Genomic DNA, 12,291 nt, shown 5'->3' with positions numbered 1-12,291 from the left:
TCTATAAAAAGCAACAAACCAAGAGCTTAATGGGGAAACGGGTAATAGCAGAAAAGGTGAGAGGGGCAGGAAGGCAGGGCCAAAGAAAGGGAACAGGGAAAAGGACCCCTGAAAAGGCAGCTGTCATTCAGCTCAGCCCCAGATGGAAGAAAAGTGCTACTAGATTCCAAGAGACTTTACAGAAGGACCCAGCCTACCAAGAAACCCACCATAGACCGAGCAGTTTCTGTTTCGGACCCAAGTGCCCAACTCTGTACCTAAACTGGGGGGAGTGGTGACCTCTAGTGGTCGATGACCAACCTGCAGGGCCTGCGATCAGCCAGGACCCTCTGCCTCTGACCAAGGCTTCATTCAGGTCTCAGGTGACTGGGGCTCCCCCATTAGGCTTTCTGCGCCCAGATTGTCCATCTGGGCTGCAAGCGCTGTTCCCCTTCCCATCCTTCATTCTCATCTCACACAGCTTGCTTAGGTGGACTGTACAGCTGGGTTCCCACGAGGACAATGAAGAGCCTGTTTCTCATTTGTCATAATCATCTTTAATAAAAATAAATTAGTTCTGGAGTAGGAACCATTTTAGGAGGTGGGGAGCAGAAGCAGGGGCTAGGATGTCTTATTCTAAACTTGCTCTTTTCCATCCTCTGCCCAGCTGGCCCCTGCTCTGGGGGACAGCCTCTCTTCCTGGAGGGCAATCGCTCACCCCCACCCCTCATTAGCTATGAGAGGGAGGGATAGAGACTAGGTAAAGGGAGAAGGGGTCAGAGGACGAAAGGATGGTTTAGATGATACGTGGCCTGAACAGGAGAAATGAGGGTTAGGACACAAAACTGGGATTAAGTGGAGGCCAGACTCTAAGTAGCTCGGATTCCCAAAGAGCTGCAAACTTGCTTTCCTCTCAGCCCAGAAAACTCTCTGGGAAACAGGCATCATCCCCCTCCCCGGGGGACTGTGTAACTTCTTTTTGAGAAGTGATACAGATGTACGGGTGCACACACATCCACACGGGCCCATACACATTCGGATACGTATGCGCGCACACACCATCACACCGCCACACAGGCGGGGACCCAGCCACACATCCTGATGGTCACTGTCCGTCATCTTGCCAACTTCCATCACCCTGGGGGACGTCTCTAGTGAGACCAGGACAGGCTGGAGAGCCAGAGGGTACAGAGTGGGATGATTGAGGGGTGACTGATGGTGGCATGAGAAAACCACAAGGAGAGGGTCTCCTGGACCCATTTCAGGCGGGCTCTGGGGGAGACCGCTCCAGGACATGGGCACAAGAGCGGCAACAGGTGGCTGTGTAGTAGGGATAGACGCAGAGCCGGGCCTGCACCACCAGGGGGCAGTGTGGAGAGCTGTCCTTGCATTGATCATCTGGGGACAGAGGAGGCCATTGGGCACAAGAAGTCACCAAGATCCATCCCGCTGGAGGTGTGCTGCCCACTCCCACTCGTCCTTCCTAATCTCCACCCACACGTAAGCTAACTCCGTTCTACTGGGGATGGGGGAGAGGGAGCTCTTTACCAGGGCGCTGGCTGCAGGGCTGGCTGTTACAGGATCGTTTCCTGGCGGGCCGCAGGTGAAGGGGGCATCGGATGCTGAGGGTCTGATTGGCGGTCAGGCACTGGACCTCCCTTGTCTGCACGCCACCCTGGCAGGAGCGAGAACACTGGGGAGACCCCAGCTATCAAATCAGACATCTGCCGTGCTCCAGGCTGCTCCTGCACCCCAGGCCTCCTCCTCCTCAGAGGAGCTGGGGGGGGCCTCTCCTGGAGCATTATGAACCCCCACGCAGAGGGGCCCGCCTCTTCTCCCAGTCTAGGCAGAGGGACAAGTTAAACTGCCCCTGGCCTTAGCTAGGGGGCACAGAGGGATGTACAAGGAGAGAAGCCTCTCCTCTGCTGGTAGTCCTCACTGGGTAGGGCAGGGGAGCCAGGCACTCACCGGACTCCAGGGTGTAGAAAACCACCGGTCCTGGCAGTCCTGCCCTTGACAGGGCTGCAGGGCAGGGGGCCTGGGAAGGTGGGAACAGTTGCTGGGAGAAGTCACGTTGAACTCAGTCCCCAGTTTGGACACACAGATGACGTCTCTACGCTGCGTGCCAGAGCCGCACTCGGAGGAGCACTGAGGGAGGAGACAGGAAGGGAGATCAGGATTCCTCCTACCTCCTGGCCCCGGGAATCCCACCCACGGGCCCTCCCCGGCGCTCAGCTCACCTCCGCCCAGGGCCCGGTGTACCAGCACCACGTCACCTCACAGGGCCCCAAGCTGCAGGCACGCATGTCCGGGGGCCGGCTTCCGGGTGCACAGGTCTGCTCGCCGGCTCCTGGCCCTGCTTCCTCCTGGCTTAGCCCGTGGGCCTCCCCACTCCCAAGGCAGACCACAGAACGCCTCTGGATTCCTGTCCCACACTCCGCCGAGCACTGTTGGGAAGCAGAGTGTGAAGGGAGACCGGGGTGACGTCGGGGAGGGGAGGGGGTCAAGGACAGACACCTCCTGGATCCGGGAGTAAGGGAGTGCCTGGGGGACTTTTGCCAGGCAGGGCTCAGGACGTTGCCGTGAGTTTTTCTGCAAGTTCCCAACACTGGCAGTGTCTAGCACGCAGCAGGTGCTTGCCCAGTCAGCGTTTATGCAGCTGTGCTGGGAAGACACCTGAGAGGGTGTCGTGGGTGGTGGGGGCACTAGGGGTGCTGGGGCTCAGCAGAGAGGGGGCCCACCTTGGAGCTCCAGTCGCTGTGGAACCAGGCCGTGGTGCAGGGCCCCATGTCGCAGGCCTCTCTGCTGGGGGGCCGCGGGGGCCCTGAGGCGCACTCCTGCTCGCTCACTTCGGCCCCGTTGTTGCTGACACAGCGGACCTGCCGGCTCCTCTGGCCGCGCCCGCATCGCACGGAGCACTGAGGGATGAGGGCACTGAGGGCCGGGCTTCCCTGGCTTCCTCACCGTCTTCCCCCTCTGGGGCTTCTGAACCAGGACGGGCCTCTGATGCCTGGCTCAGAGGGTACAGGGCTTCGTGGGCTGAGGAGCGGGCTGAGTACAGGGCATGTCTTAGCTGCCTTACAGTTGGAGGCTCATATGAGACCAAATTTGTAAAAGTTTCTGACGATTAATACAGAGTTGGGAAAACTGCAGCTCCAGCTCATTGGTGCCCACACCTCCAAGATCCTCCCTGTCTGAGAGCCTCCTTGCCCGGGGCCACTCACCTGGCTCCAGGGCGAGCGAACCTCCCAGTGGCCGCAGAGGCGCAGCTGGCAGGGCTGGGTGATGTTGGGCCGGGGCAGGTGCCCACAGCGCTCCAGGGGCACTGAGGAGCCGCCGCCCCCAAACTCCTGCCGGCAGCGTAGCTGACGGTGCTGGGTGCCAGGGCCACACGAACGGCTGCAGGATGTCCACTCGCCGGCCTCCCAGCTGTGGGCAGAGGCGGGGAAGGGACAGACACAGATGGCCAAAACAGAGATATGTGCAGCTGCCATGTTCGGGAAAGGGGAAAACAGACTGGGAGTGGGGACCCGTGATTGGGCTTATTTAGCATTTGGAGTCTGGGATCCCTTGTGGGACTTAGGGTTGTCTTGCAGTGGCTCAGATGGTAAAGAATCTGCCTGCAATGCAGGGTTGGATCCCAGGATCAGGAAGATCCCCAGCTCAAGAAGATCCTCTGGGAGAAGGGAATGGCAACCCACTCCAGTATTCTTGCCTGGGAAATCCCATGGACTGACTGGCTACAGCCCATGGGGTCAAAAAGAGTTGGACAGGACTAAGCGACTAACACACATCCTCAGTTGTATAAGAAACTAAGAGAATGTAGCCAGGAGACCCTGTATTGAGTGCAGAGTCCAAGTGAGATCCTACGGGTGCGAGGATGGGTCTACCAGGGGCAACTGTTGTGTCCCAAGGACCCTAGCCCTCCCATGGGGCACACTCACTATGGTGGGCACGGGGGGCCGTGGCAGGGCTCCTGGGAGGCTGGGGGCCTGGCACCCATGGCACAGCTGCGTTCATCCAGCTCCTCTCCTGACTCTCGAGAAATGCAGAGGAAGATGGGGTGCCAAACACCTGAAGGGAGATAAAGGGAAGCCCAGGGAGGTGGGATGGCTCGGCATCCAGTGTCAGTGGGTCCCAGGCACTGAAGTCTGAGTTGGCATAGTCAAGGTGTGATGCACGCCCAGGGCAAGGGATCAGGAGTGCCACGCCGGGAATATGGGCCAAGGGGGCTGGTGTGTGAAGTCTCACCTTTCCCACAGGATGCTGAGCACTCCGAGTGTCCCACTCGTTTCCAGTATCCGGCTGGAAACCCCAGGGATGTCCTAGGAGGGGGTGGGGCGGGCATCTGGGGGATCCTCACCTGCCGCTGGAGGGTGCCTGGGGTGCGGGCAGGGCGGGGTGCTGAAGCAGGAGGGGGCTCTACCCTCAAAATCTCTGTGCAGAGAGAGTTGAGTAGACAGATCAGATGGGCCTCCTCACCCTCAGCTTCACCCCACCTCCTTCTAAGTCTGGGGGTCAAAGTCTTACCAGGCTGGAGTTGAGGAACACGGGGCTCTGGAGTGGGGTTCTCAAGGTTTGGGGGAGGTGAAGAGATGACATACTGATAGAAAACTCCTGGGTTTTCCTCCTGAAAGATCATCTGGGAAGAGAAAGAGAGGTAATGAATGTTTGGGGGTGGCCGGGGGCATCCGCCAGCCTTCTGCCCATCCTGAGACCCACAGCTTCCCCTCAGAGGAAAGGCCTCCCACAGCGGGGCAGCCTCCCCAAGCCCAGACCCCTTGCTCACGTAGACATCCACGGGCTGGGTGGTGGGGCCTTCTGCAGACAGAGTCTCCCCAGCGCCCTCCTCCCGGGGAGGACGGTTGTACCGGAAGACAGTCCCGCCGGCGGTATAGGACCCAGGGGGATCCACAGCCCAGTTTCCATTGATGATGGACCGGCCCCCTGGACCTCGAAGTGCTGGAGGTGGCAGATCAGGACACATGAGGTCATCCTCTCCTCCTCTCCCCTCACTTCCCTACTGGCAGGGAACCCACATACTACCCCCCAACCTTCACACCCCACCATGCTCCTGTGGCTTCCTCATTGCCCCCACCTGGGAAGGAGGGGGAGAGGAGCCCTGACATCACTGGTGGCTTGCTTTCTGTGCTGAATGGGGGTGTGCCGGGCAGAACCAACTGACCAGGGATGGAGTGGGGACCTAAGACTCGGGGAGCTCAGGGACTCACCAAGGTAGTTGGAGCTGGGCCGGAGCTGGGCGATGTGGAGTCGGGAGGCCCCGGCCGGAATGGACAAGATCTTCTGATATCCCAGAGGGCCACCCCGCTCAGTGAGGTTCCCCGAAACGAGGCGACAGGTAGAATCATCACCCCCACAGACGCCACAGCCATCTGGATGCCGGCCAGAGCCGAGGATGCCATCACAGCCAGGGCTCTGGGGGAAAGCAGAGTGAGGCAGAGGCTGCTGGAAGCCAGATATCACTTTGCACCCTGTCCTGGGCTTCCTGGAGCCTTCAGCTCACCACGGGTCTCGCCGACATTTGCTGTACAAGTGAGACTGTTTCTTTGTCAGCACCCCCATCCCCAGCTGGCCTCCAGGAAGCTTGGACGGGCCCAGGGCGGTCTTTCCCGCTCTTCACTTCTTTTGCTCAGCCTCACTTGGCAGGTAAGAACCATCTTTGCCATCTCAGCCTGGTGTTTCGTCATTGTGATAATGAACAAGGAGGCTCTCTCGGTGTGTGTGTAGCAGTTATGAACACTGCCCCTCTCCCCATGCATGTTCCCCCTCTTCCCTCACCAGACAGCGTCCGGCCACACAGATGTCCAGGGCTCCAGGCTGACACAGGGTCCCGTCCTGGACCTTTTGGGTGTGACGGACATAGAAGCGGAAGCCACGGGGACGGCAGTTCAGCTCACAGCGCTGAGAACCCTGAACTAAGAGACAGGGTAGAAGGGTGGTTAGCTAGGTTCCCTGGCGGGAGGTCAGTTGGGAAAGACTCCAGGGCCCTGAGAACAGCCCTTATGTTGGCAATAAGTCATCCTGAGGTTGCCGGGGGCCCTGTGGTTGAAGGCAACGCAACAATTCTGAAAGGTCAGTTTGAGGGTCACACAAAACTCAAGTCAGATCAGCTGGGATCACTGAGACCAGGAAAAGGGCTGGCAACTCTGAGAGAGATGCCTGAAACTATGATTATGTGAGTTCAGAACTCAGGAGGGCTTGTCTTGGTATCAAGGTGACAGAGGCCTAAAATCCAAAGGATGGTAACTTGGGACAAAGTGATAAAACATGGTCCAGGATCAGTGGCACACCCCCAGCCGGCAGTCATCACTGGACAGGATCTCTCTGCCCATGCCCGGCCCCTGTCATGTCCACTCCACCTCCTGGGTGGGTTTCTTCCCAGAGGAGGTCCGCTGAAGAGCACCTCTGAATGCAGCCCTCTCCCAGCCCGACTCCTCGGCTGACCATCCACCACGTCTGACAGCTGGGGCCCTGTCTGAAACCGCACCCCCCTTTCTGGGCCTGTTCTGTCTCTTTATCCCCGTCGTGGGAAATAAGGAAAACAATGATGCAGGAGAAACACAAGCGCCTACAGAGGAGACAGAGCGGGCTGAGTCTCCTTCCCCGTCATCCCCCAATCTTCACCCGCCCTGTCCCAGGGACGGCTAGAAACCTCACCTTCCGTGAAGGGCTCCCACTGGTACAGTTGGCCCATGAACTCCTGGGAGTCAAAGGCTGCACACTGCAGGGCCCGGGGGTCTGGCTGCTCAGGGGGGCAGGGCTGAGGTGGGGGATACAGAGGAGTCAAAGCTGGGGAGGAAAATGGGGGTGTGGGTCAGGGCTGGATTTGGGGGGTAGAGAGGAAGGTCAGGTCTAGGGAAGAGCTCCAAGCCCCCTGTCCTGAAGAGGTCGGATGCCAAGGCCCTTCTCCCTCAGGTCCAGATCTGATGGGCTAAGGACCCAGACTCAGGGTCAGGGAAGCAGAATTCAAAGTCTGGCAGGGGGTCAAAGAAGGAACTCACCGCTTGGATGCAGGCTCTCAGCTGTTCACTCTCCCCAGAACATCTTGGGACAGGGCTACTGGGAGCAAAGAGGCTCCAGAGAGGGCTGGAGTGGGCGCCAGAGCTCAGCAGAGGCAGCCAGCCGTCTGGGTGGGGAGGGGCAGACTCCATGAGGGACCCGTGGTGATTCCCCCCAGGTCTCCACTGCTCCCGGCTCTGCTGGCCTTGGCTCCAAGGCACAGAAAGGAAAAGATTAGGGTGTCTGTCTGCCAGCCGGGTACTGGCCCAACCCTGGGAACTTGGCCTTCTTGGCTGAAGGGACAGGTGAAAGGAACTACCTTCTCCCGGGGATGGGGAATGAAAGGAGGGCTCTGTGCCAGAGGCCTGAGCTCTGGGGTGTGGCCCTGTGGGGGCAGGCCTGGCTCTAGAGGGCACTGCTGTCTGAGCAGCTTCAGGGCTTGGGGGTTCTGCTTGGAGTGGGAGGGTGTGGGCAGAAGGTTCTGTAGGAGACAGTTCTGTTTTCTGGGTGTGGTTTGCAGAAGATGGCTCTGTGTTCGAAGTCAGGGATGGAAGATCTGAGGTTTGAGAGAGTTCAGATCTGGGTGGTCTTCGGGGATGCCTGCGGTTCCGATGGAGCGGCAAAGCAAAGGGCACCCTCCCGTAGCCAAACATTCCTGGCTTGATGGGGTCTCGAACCCGGGACCTGAGAAGGTGTTGCAGACGTGGAGTCACAGCACTGGCCTTCTCTGACCCGGCCTCCCCATCCTACTTCCTAGCACCAGAGAAGCCTTTCTAAGCCCTGGATCCTTTGCTACAGTTTCCTACATCCCAAGCCCCGCCCCTACCTCAAGGCACCGCCCCTACCTCAAAGCCCCACCCCTCACCTCCTGGCTCCTTGAGTCTCCGGAGCCTCTTCTCTCCCTAATTGAGAAGCAGGACCGCGAAGGGGGCCACCTCTTCCTCGAGGTGGTGGCCTGTATAGGGGAAGGGTTTCTCGGGAAGTCTGCGGTCTGGTGCCTTGACCCCAGGGAAGCAGGGCTTCTGGATGTCTTGGGGGCCGGGGTGGAAGGGGCAGGCCCTGGTGGAGTTGAGTTGTAGGGAGTTGACATGTCCGGCTCCGGCGCTGTACCCCAACCCCGCAGGGCTGGGAGCAAGAGGCCCACTGGTCCCAAGGACCCCAGACCCCTTCAGGGCCCTGGCTCTCCTCGGGGGGTGTCTGAAGAGAGTGTCCAGACAACACCTAGGTAGATAAAAAGTTCAGATAAAATTAGAATGATTTTCGAGGGAACTATACAGAATATCTAGTACACGCTGAGGCTTGGGGCAGTTGTTACTGACCCAAGGTCATATTCAGTCGCAGAGGTGGGACTTAAAGTGATTTGGCAAGGAGTTAGGGAGTTGGAGAGGCTGGAGGGCCAAGTGTGAGAGAAAGGGGCCAGGGCTTATCAGAGGCTGCAGAAAATGCAAATGTGGTCTGGAGATGGAGGGTAGTGGGGAGACAGAGAGATGAAAGGATCGTAGCCTCTAGTCCCTGGCTCACCTCCTGATCCAGGCAGAGCTGAGGGAGGGACAGAAGCAGCATCAGACACAACCAGGGCCTGAAACCAAAAGCAGGAGTGAAGGTATCAGACAGGAGCCTGAGGAGGTGTTACAGCACATCTCACCCCCAGCAGGCTCCCCACATCCTGATACCAACTTCTCAGAAAGCAGAAGTTACTCATCATCCCCTGGCCCCTCCCAGAGAGGTCCTTTCCCTCACTTCTACAGACTGAGAGTCAGTCAGTCATTCCCTCCACCGTGGCCCCCTACCACTTACCTGCCCGCCCACTTCTCCATCGCTCCTCCCTTGATGGCCCTGGGCCCAGGGAGGAGGGGACCGGAAGTAAACACTCTACTGTGGCATCTGGGCTTCGGGTGGGGGCTGCACTCTGAAAGGACCCAAGCCTGGTCCAGACTCTGGAAAGCTGGGGATTGGGAAGGATGACTTCTCAGAAGGACATCTCAGAGTGAGAATGGAGGGGTGAATGGCCCATCCCTTAATGATCCTAAGGGTGAGAAGGAAAAGGAACACTGCCTTTGTCCATCCACCCAAGTTGAAGGGGTGGAGGTCTGCCCTCAGCCTCCCAGCTCAGGTGCAATCCCCTCCCTCAGCTGCAGGAACTTCTCAGCTCCTGTGTCCTAACCAGTGACTCTCTCTAGGCCAGCTCAGACACATGCATCTTTCTTAAGAGGGCTGAGGAGGGAGGCTCAGTGAGGACTTTTCAGACATCCTCTCTGAGCTGCTGACTGGAAGCCCCCTGGGCTTTCCATTCCCACCTGCCTCTCAGGCTTTTCTTACCTTCTTAGCTAATAAGCTCCTTCTGGAACACTCAGACACAACTGTGCCTATCTCAAACTTTTCAGCCAAGGGATAAATTAAATGGGCTGATGGTTTAATCTCAGAGAAGTAGGTGATTTTTCCCAGTGATATTTAACTTCCCTCTAGGGGCCAGCCTCCAGCATTGGATCAATGAGGCCTTCCTTCAGGCAAGATTCTGATGGCTGGGGGAAGCTGGGAAGGGGAGATGCAGCTAGAGATGCTGTTGCTCCCCAGTCACTCATGGGTCTATCTTCTGAAGAGCCAGGAAGTCCATCCTGAAGTCTCAGCTTGATCACTGGAGAAGTGGCATTTGGAACCCTCCCCTGGTCTAAGCCTGGCTCTCCCATGGCTCCCCTTGGTCCTCCAGTCCCTTCACAATGAGCCCTTCCCACCCCCACTCTTCATGCTGCTCTGAGCTCTGCTTTCCAGGAAAAAAAAAAAAATGTTTCTGTTGGATCTGAAAGGCACCCGGGAGAGGAATCCAAGGAGCTAATGCCGAGGTGGGCCAGCTTAGGGGCAGGAAAATGACAGAGGGAAGGGCAGGAATGTGCTTGGAGGTAGCAAATCCATTCCCCCTCACCTCCCTGAAACCCCAGGGCTTGGGAAGTTAAGGGAAGGATCACAGTGGTGGAGCTTGTGCCCAAACGGTCTCCTCAGCTACTTGGGGTTGGGAAGGGGGTTGCTGATGGCTGCTCCTTCCCTTGGCTGGGCTGACCACTGAGGTCAGCAACTCCGCCCTGATGAGGAGGCGGGTAGGGGCTCCAGAGAAGGGCCAACATTCCACCCAAACCTTCAGCTTTCTGCCTGACTCCCTTCCTGGTGGTTGAAGGGAAGGAGACGGGAGGATGGTCACTGCCACTTCTTGCTGCTGGGTCCCCTCTCCACTCCCTCTACCTCTGCTTCTCTCTGCTACCCCAGGCCTGTGTCTAGCTGTCTCTCTCTATGGGTCTACCCAGTACACATAATCCTGTCCTGAGCTGGGTTTGGCTTTGGCAGCTCCCTGGAGAAGTGAGGGGTGGGGGGTGGGGTGACGTGAGCTCCTGGGGCCAGGGCCAGGCCTGGCTCCCTCTCTGGAAAAGTCCGACCCCATCTCCTGCATAGCTGGGCCGGGGGCCGACACACACACACACACACACACACACACACACACTGCAGAAACAGATACACATTTGTGGCTTTCAGTCTTTTCATGTTTTTCATTTCTCATCTGGTGAGTCTCACTGCCCAGAGTGAAGAAAGGAGAGGTCAGACAGAACTGGTCATTCTTGGGCCAGGCTGACAGTGGTCTAGACAAACCTGGGCTCCTCCCTGCCGCAACTCCGCACTGGCCAGTGGAGATCAAGGAGGAGTGACCTGCGCAGAACTATCCCCTTCACCCCCAAGAGACCTACCTCTGGGGAACAGTGGCACCGAGGGGCAGGGGGTGGGTCAGCAGGCTCTGGGGCTGGCTGCAGAGTCCCTGTCTTTGGCGAGAACTCCTTGCCACTCCGGGGTCCTGGAGGCCCATCCCAACAGGTGTCCTGCCTTTCTAGCCGTCAGGCTGAGCTGGATTCAGGGCACCCACTTGTATCCCTCCCAGCGTCTGTGTCCCCGAACCCAGGACGGAAGCGGATGACAGGGTTGGGGGGATGGGGGGAGGAACGCATCATCCAGAAATACCTTTCCAGAGGGGAAGGGCAGGAGGTGCCGGGCGCGTGCTGGGCTGGATATGTTTTCCAATTTTATTGTGTAGGAATTTTGGCTGATTCTTCGTCCGAGTGATGGGGCCAGCGTTCCAAGGGATCAGAACCCCCTCCCCAGGGACTGGAAGATCTTCCGAGGCTATAAGAACTGGGGCCGGGGTCGTGGCTGGGGCGCGACCGCGGGGCTCAGGGAACCGGGACGGCGCGGGGGCGCGGGGCGGGTGGTCTAACCGGACGAAGGAGAGAGGGCGACCGGGGCCAGGGGTCCCAGGGAAGATCTGTACCTGCTCTGCGCGGCCCCGGCGGCCAGCTAACCCCGCTGCGCCCGGGCGCTCCCTCCAGGCAGCCTCGCTCGGCGGCGGCCACTGCGGCCCCTGAGCCGGGCTCGGGACACGGCCGCCTCCGGCCGCGGCTCCGCCCCCGCCCCGCCCCGCCCGCCACGCGCCCAGCGGCAGCCCCCGGCGGCCCCCGGGTCCCCGGCCCGCCCGGCCACCCACCCCGGGCTGCGGGCCTTGGCCGCTCCCGCCGGCACCTGCCGACCGCTCCAGCGGGGCGAAGCCGAGGGGGTCCCAGCCGGGCCCCGAGGGCGCCGCCGCGCCAGGGCTGTCCCCCGACCCGGCTGGGGCTCGGGTCTCCGGGGCCCGGGTCTCCCGAGCGGCTCCGAGTGCGCGCTGCGAGCGCTGCGCCAGCCCGGGCGGGGCGGCCGCCAGGGGCGCCAAGGGCTTGGGTGGCGCCGGTACCCGAGCGGCGTGGGCGAGCCCCGCGCCCCACTTCGGGGCGTTGCTGGGCCGAGACGGTCAAGCCCGACCTCCGTTCCGCGTTGCTCAGGGCCCTCTCCAACACGCAGGGTCCCCTGTGATCCCTGCCTCTCCTAAGTTGGACTGTGAACCATGTGGTTCTGACTGCTCAGGGACCCCCTAAGCCTCGGTTTCCTCGTCCATAAATGTTACCTACAGGGTGTAGCGGAAGGAATGAGCCGACTTAGGAATCAGAGGATCTCGATTTGAATCTCCGCTGTGTGATCCTGGGTGAATGCTTCAACCTTTCTGTGCTGCAGTTTCCTTATCTGTAAAATGGGGTGAATCTGACATAGACGAATAGGCTTGGAGATATGTCTGCCTAGTTACTTATATCTGGAAGAATACATCCCAAACTCGGAATTGGGGGTAGCAGCTGAGGAGGGGTTGGGAGAGGAAAATAAAAATATAAGCTTTCAATTTTTTACTCTATATGCTTATATGTTTCTGAATGTTTAACCAAGGCATTATCT

At 59.2% G+C, this 12,291-nt stretch overlaps 1 protein-coding gene across 2 annotated transcripts; it reads right to left on the bottom strand.

Moving 5' to 3' along the window:
* Window positions 1-334: 334 nt before the first annotated feature.
* On the bottom strand, window positions 335-11,435 carry ADAMTSL4 (ADAMTS like 4). 2 transcript variants are annotated; one of them, XM_055403292.2, is made up of 19 exons: window positions 11,306-11,431; window positions 10,999-11,169; window positions 8,797-8,944; window positions 8,521-8,578; window positions 7,865-8,220; window positions 7,002-7,683; window positions 6,658-6,760; window positions 5,779-5,915; window positions 5,211-5,415; window positions 4,769-4,941; window positions 4,510-4,621; window positions 4,231-4,416; window positions 3,924-4,053; window positions 3,204-3,408; window positions 2,721-2,897; window positions 2,220-2,426; window positions 1,948-2,127; window positions 1,528-1,672; window positions 335-1,377 (listed from the first exon to the last, which is right to left on the bottom strand). In XM_055403292.2, exons 3-19 carry the CDS (start codon window positions 8,814-8,816, stop codon window positions 1,241-1,243), a joined length of 3,213 nt encoding a protein of 1,070 aa, XP_055259267.2. In that variant the 5' UTR covers window positions 8,817-8,944; window positions 10,999-11,169; window positions 11,306-11,431; the 3' UTR covers window positions 335-1,240. The 2 variants fall into 2 exon arrangements, with proteins under 2 accessions (XP_055259267.2, XP_055259265.2); XM_055403290.2 differs by lacking the exon at window positions 10,999-11,169 and having other exon boundaries at window positions 11,306-11,435.
* Window positions 11,436-12,291: the final 856 nt, after the last annotated feature.

The sequence above is a fragment of the Moschus berezovskii genome, chromosome 4 (genome assembly GCF_049115385.1).
Source record: "Moschus berezovskii isolate FMDL1 chromosome 4, NW_MosBer_1.0, whole genome shotgun sequence".
In the NCBI taxonomy this organism is placed as follows: domain Eukaryota; kingdom Metazoa; phylum Chordata; class Mammalia; order Artiodactyla; family Moschidae; genus Moschus; species Moschus berezovskii.
Note: the sequence above shows the minus strand (reverse complement) of the source record. Positions and strands in the feature narration are given on the sequence as shown.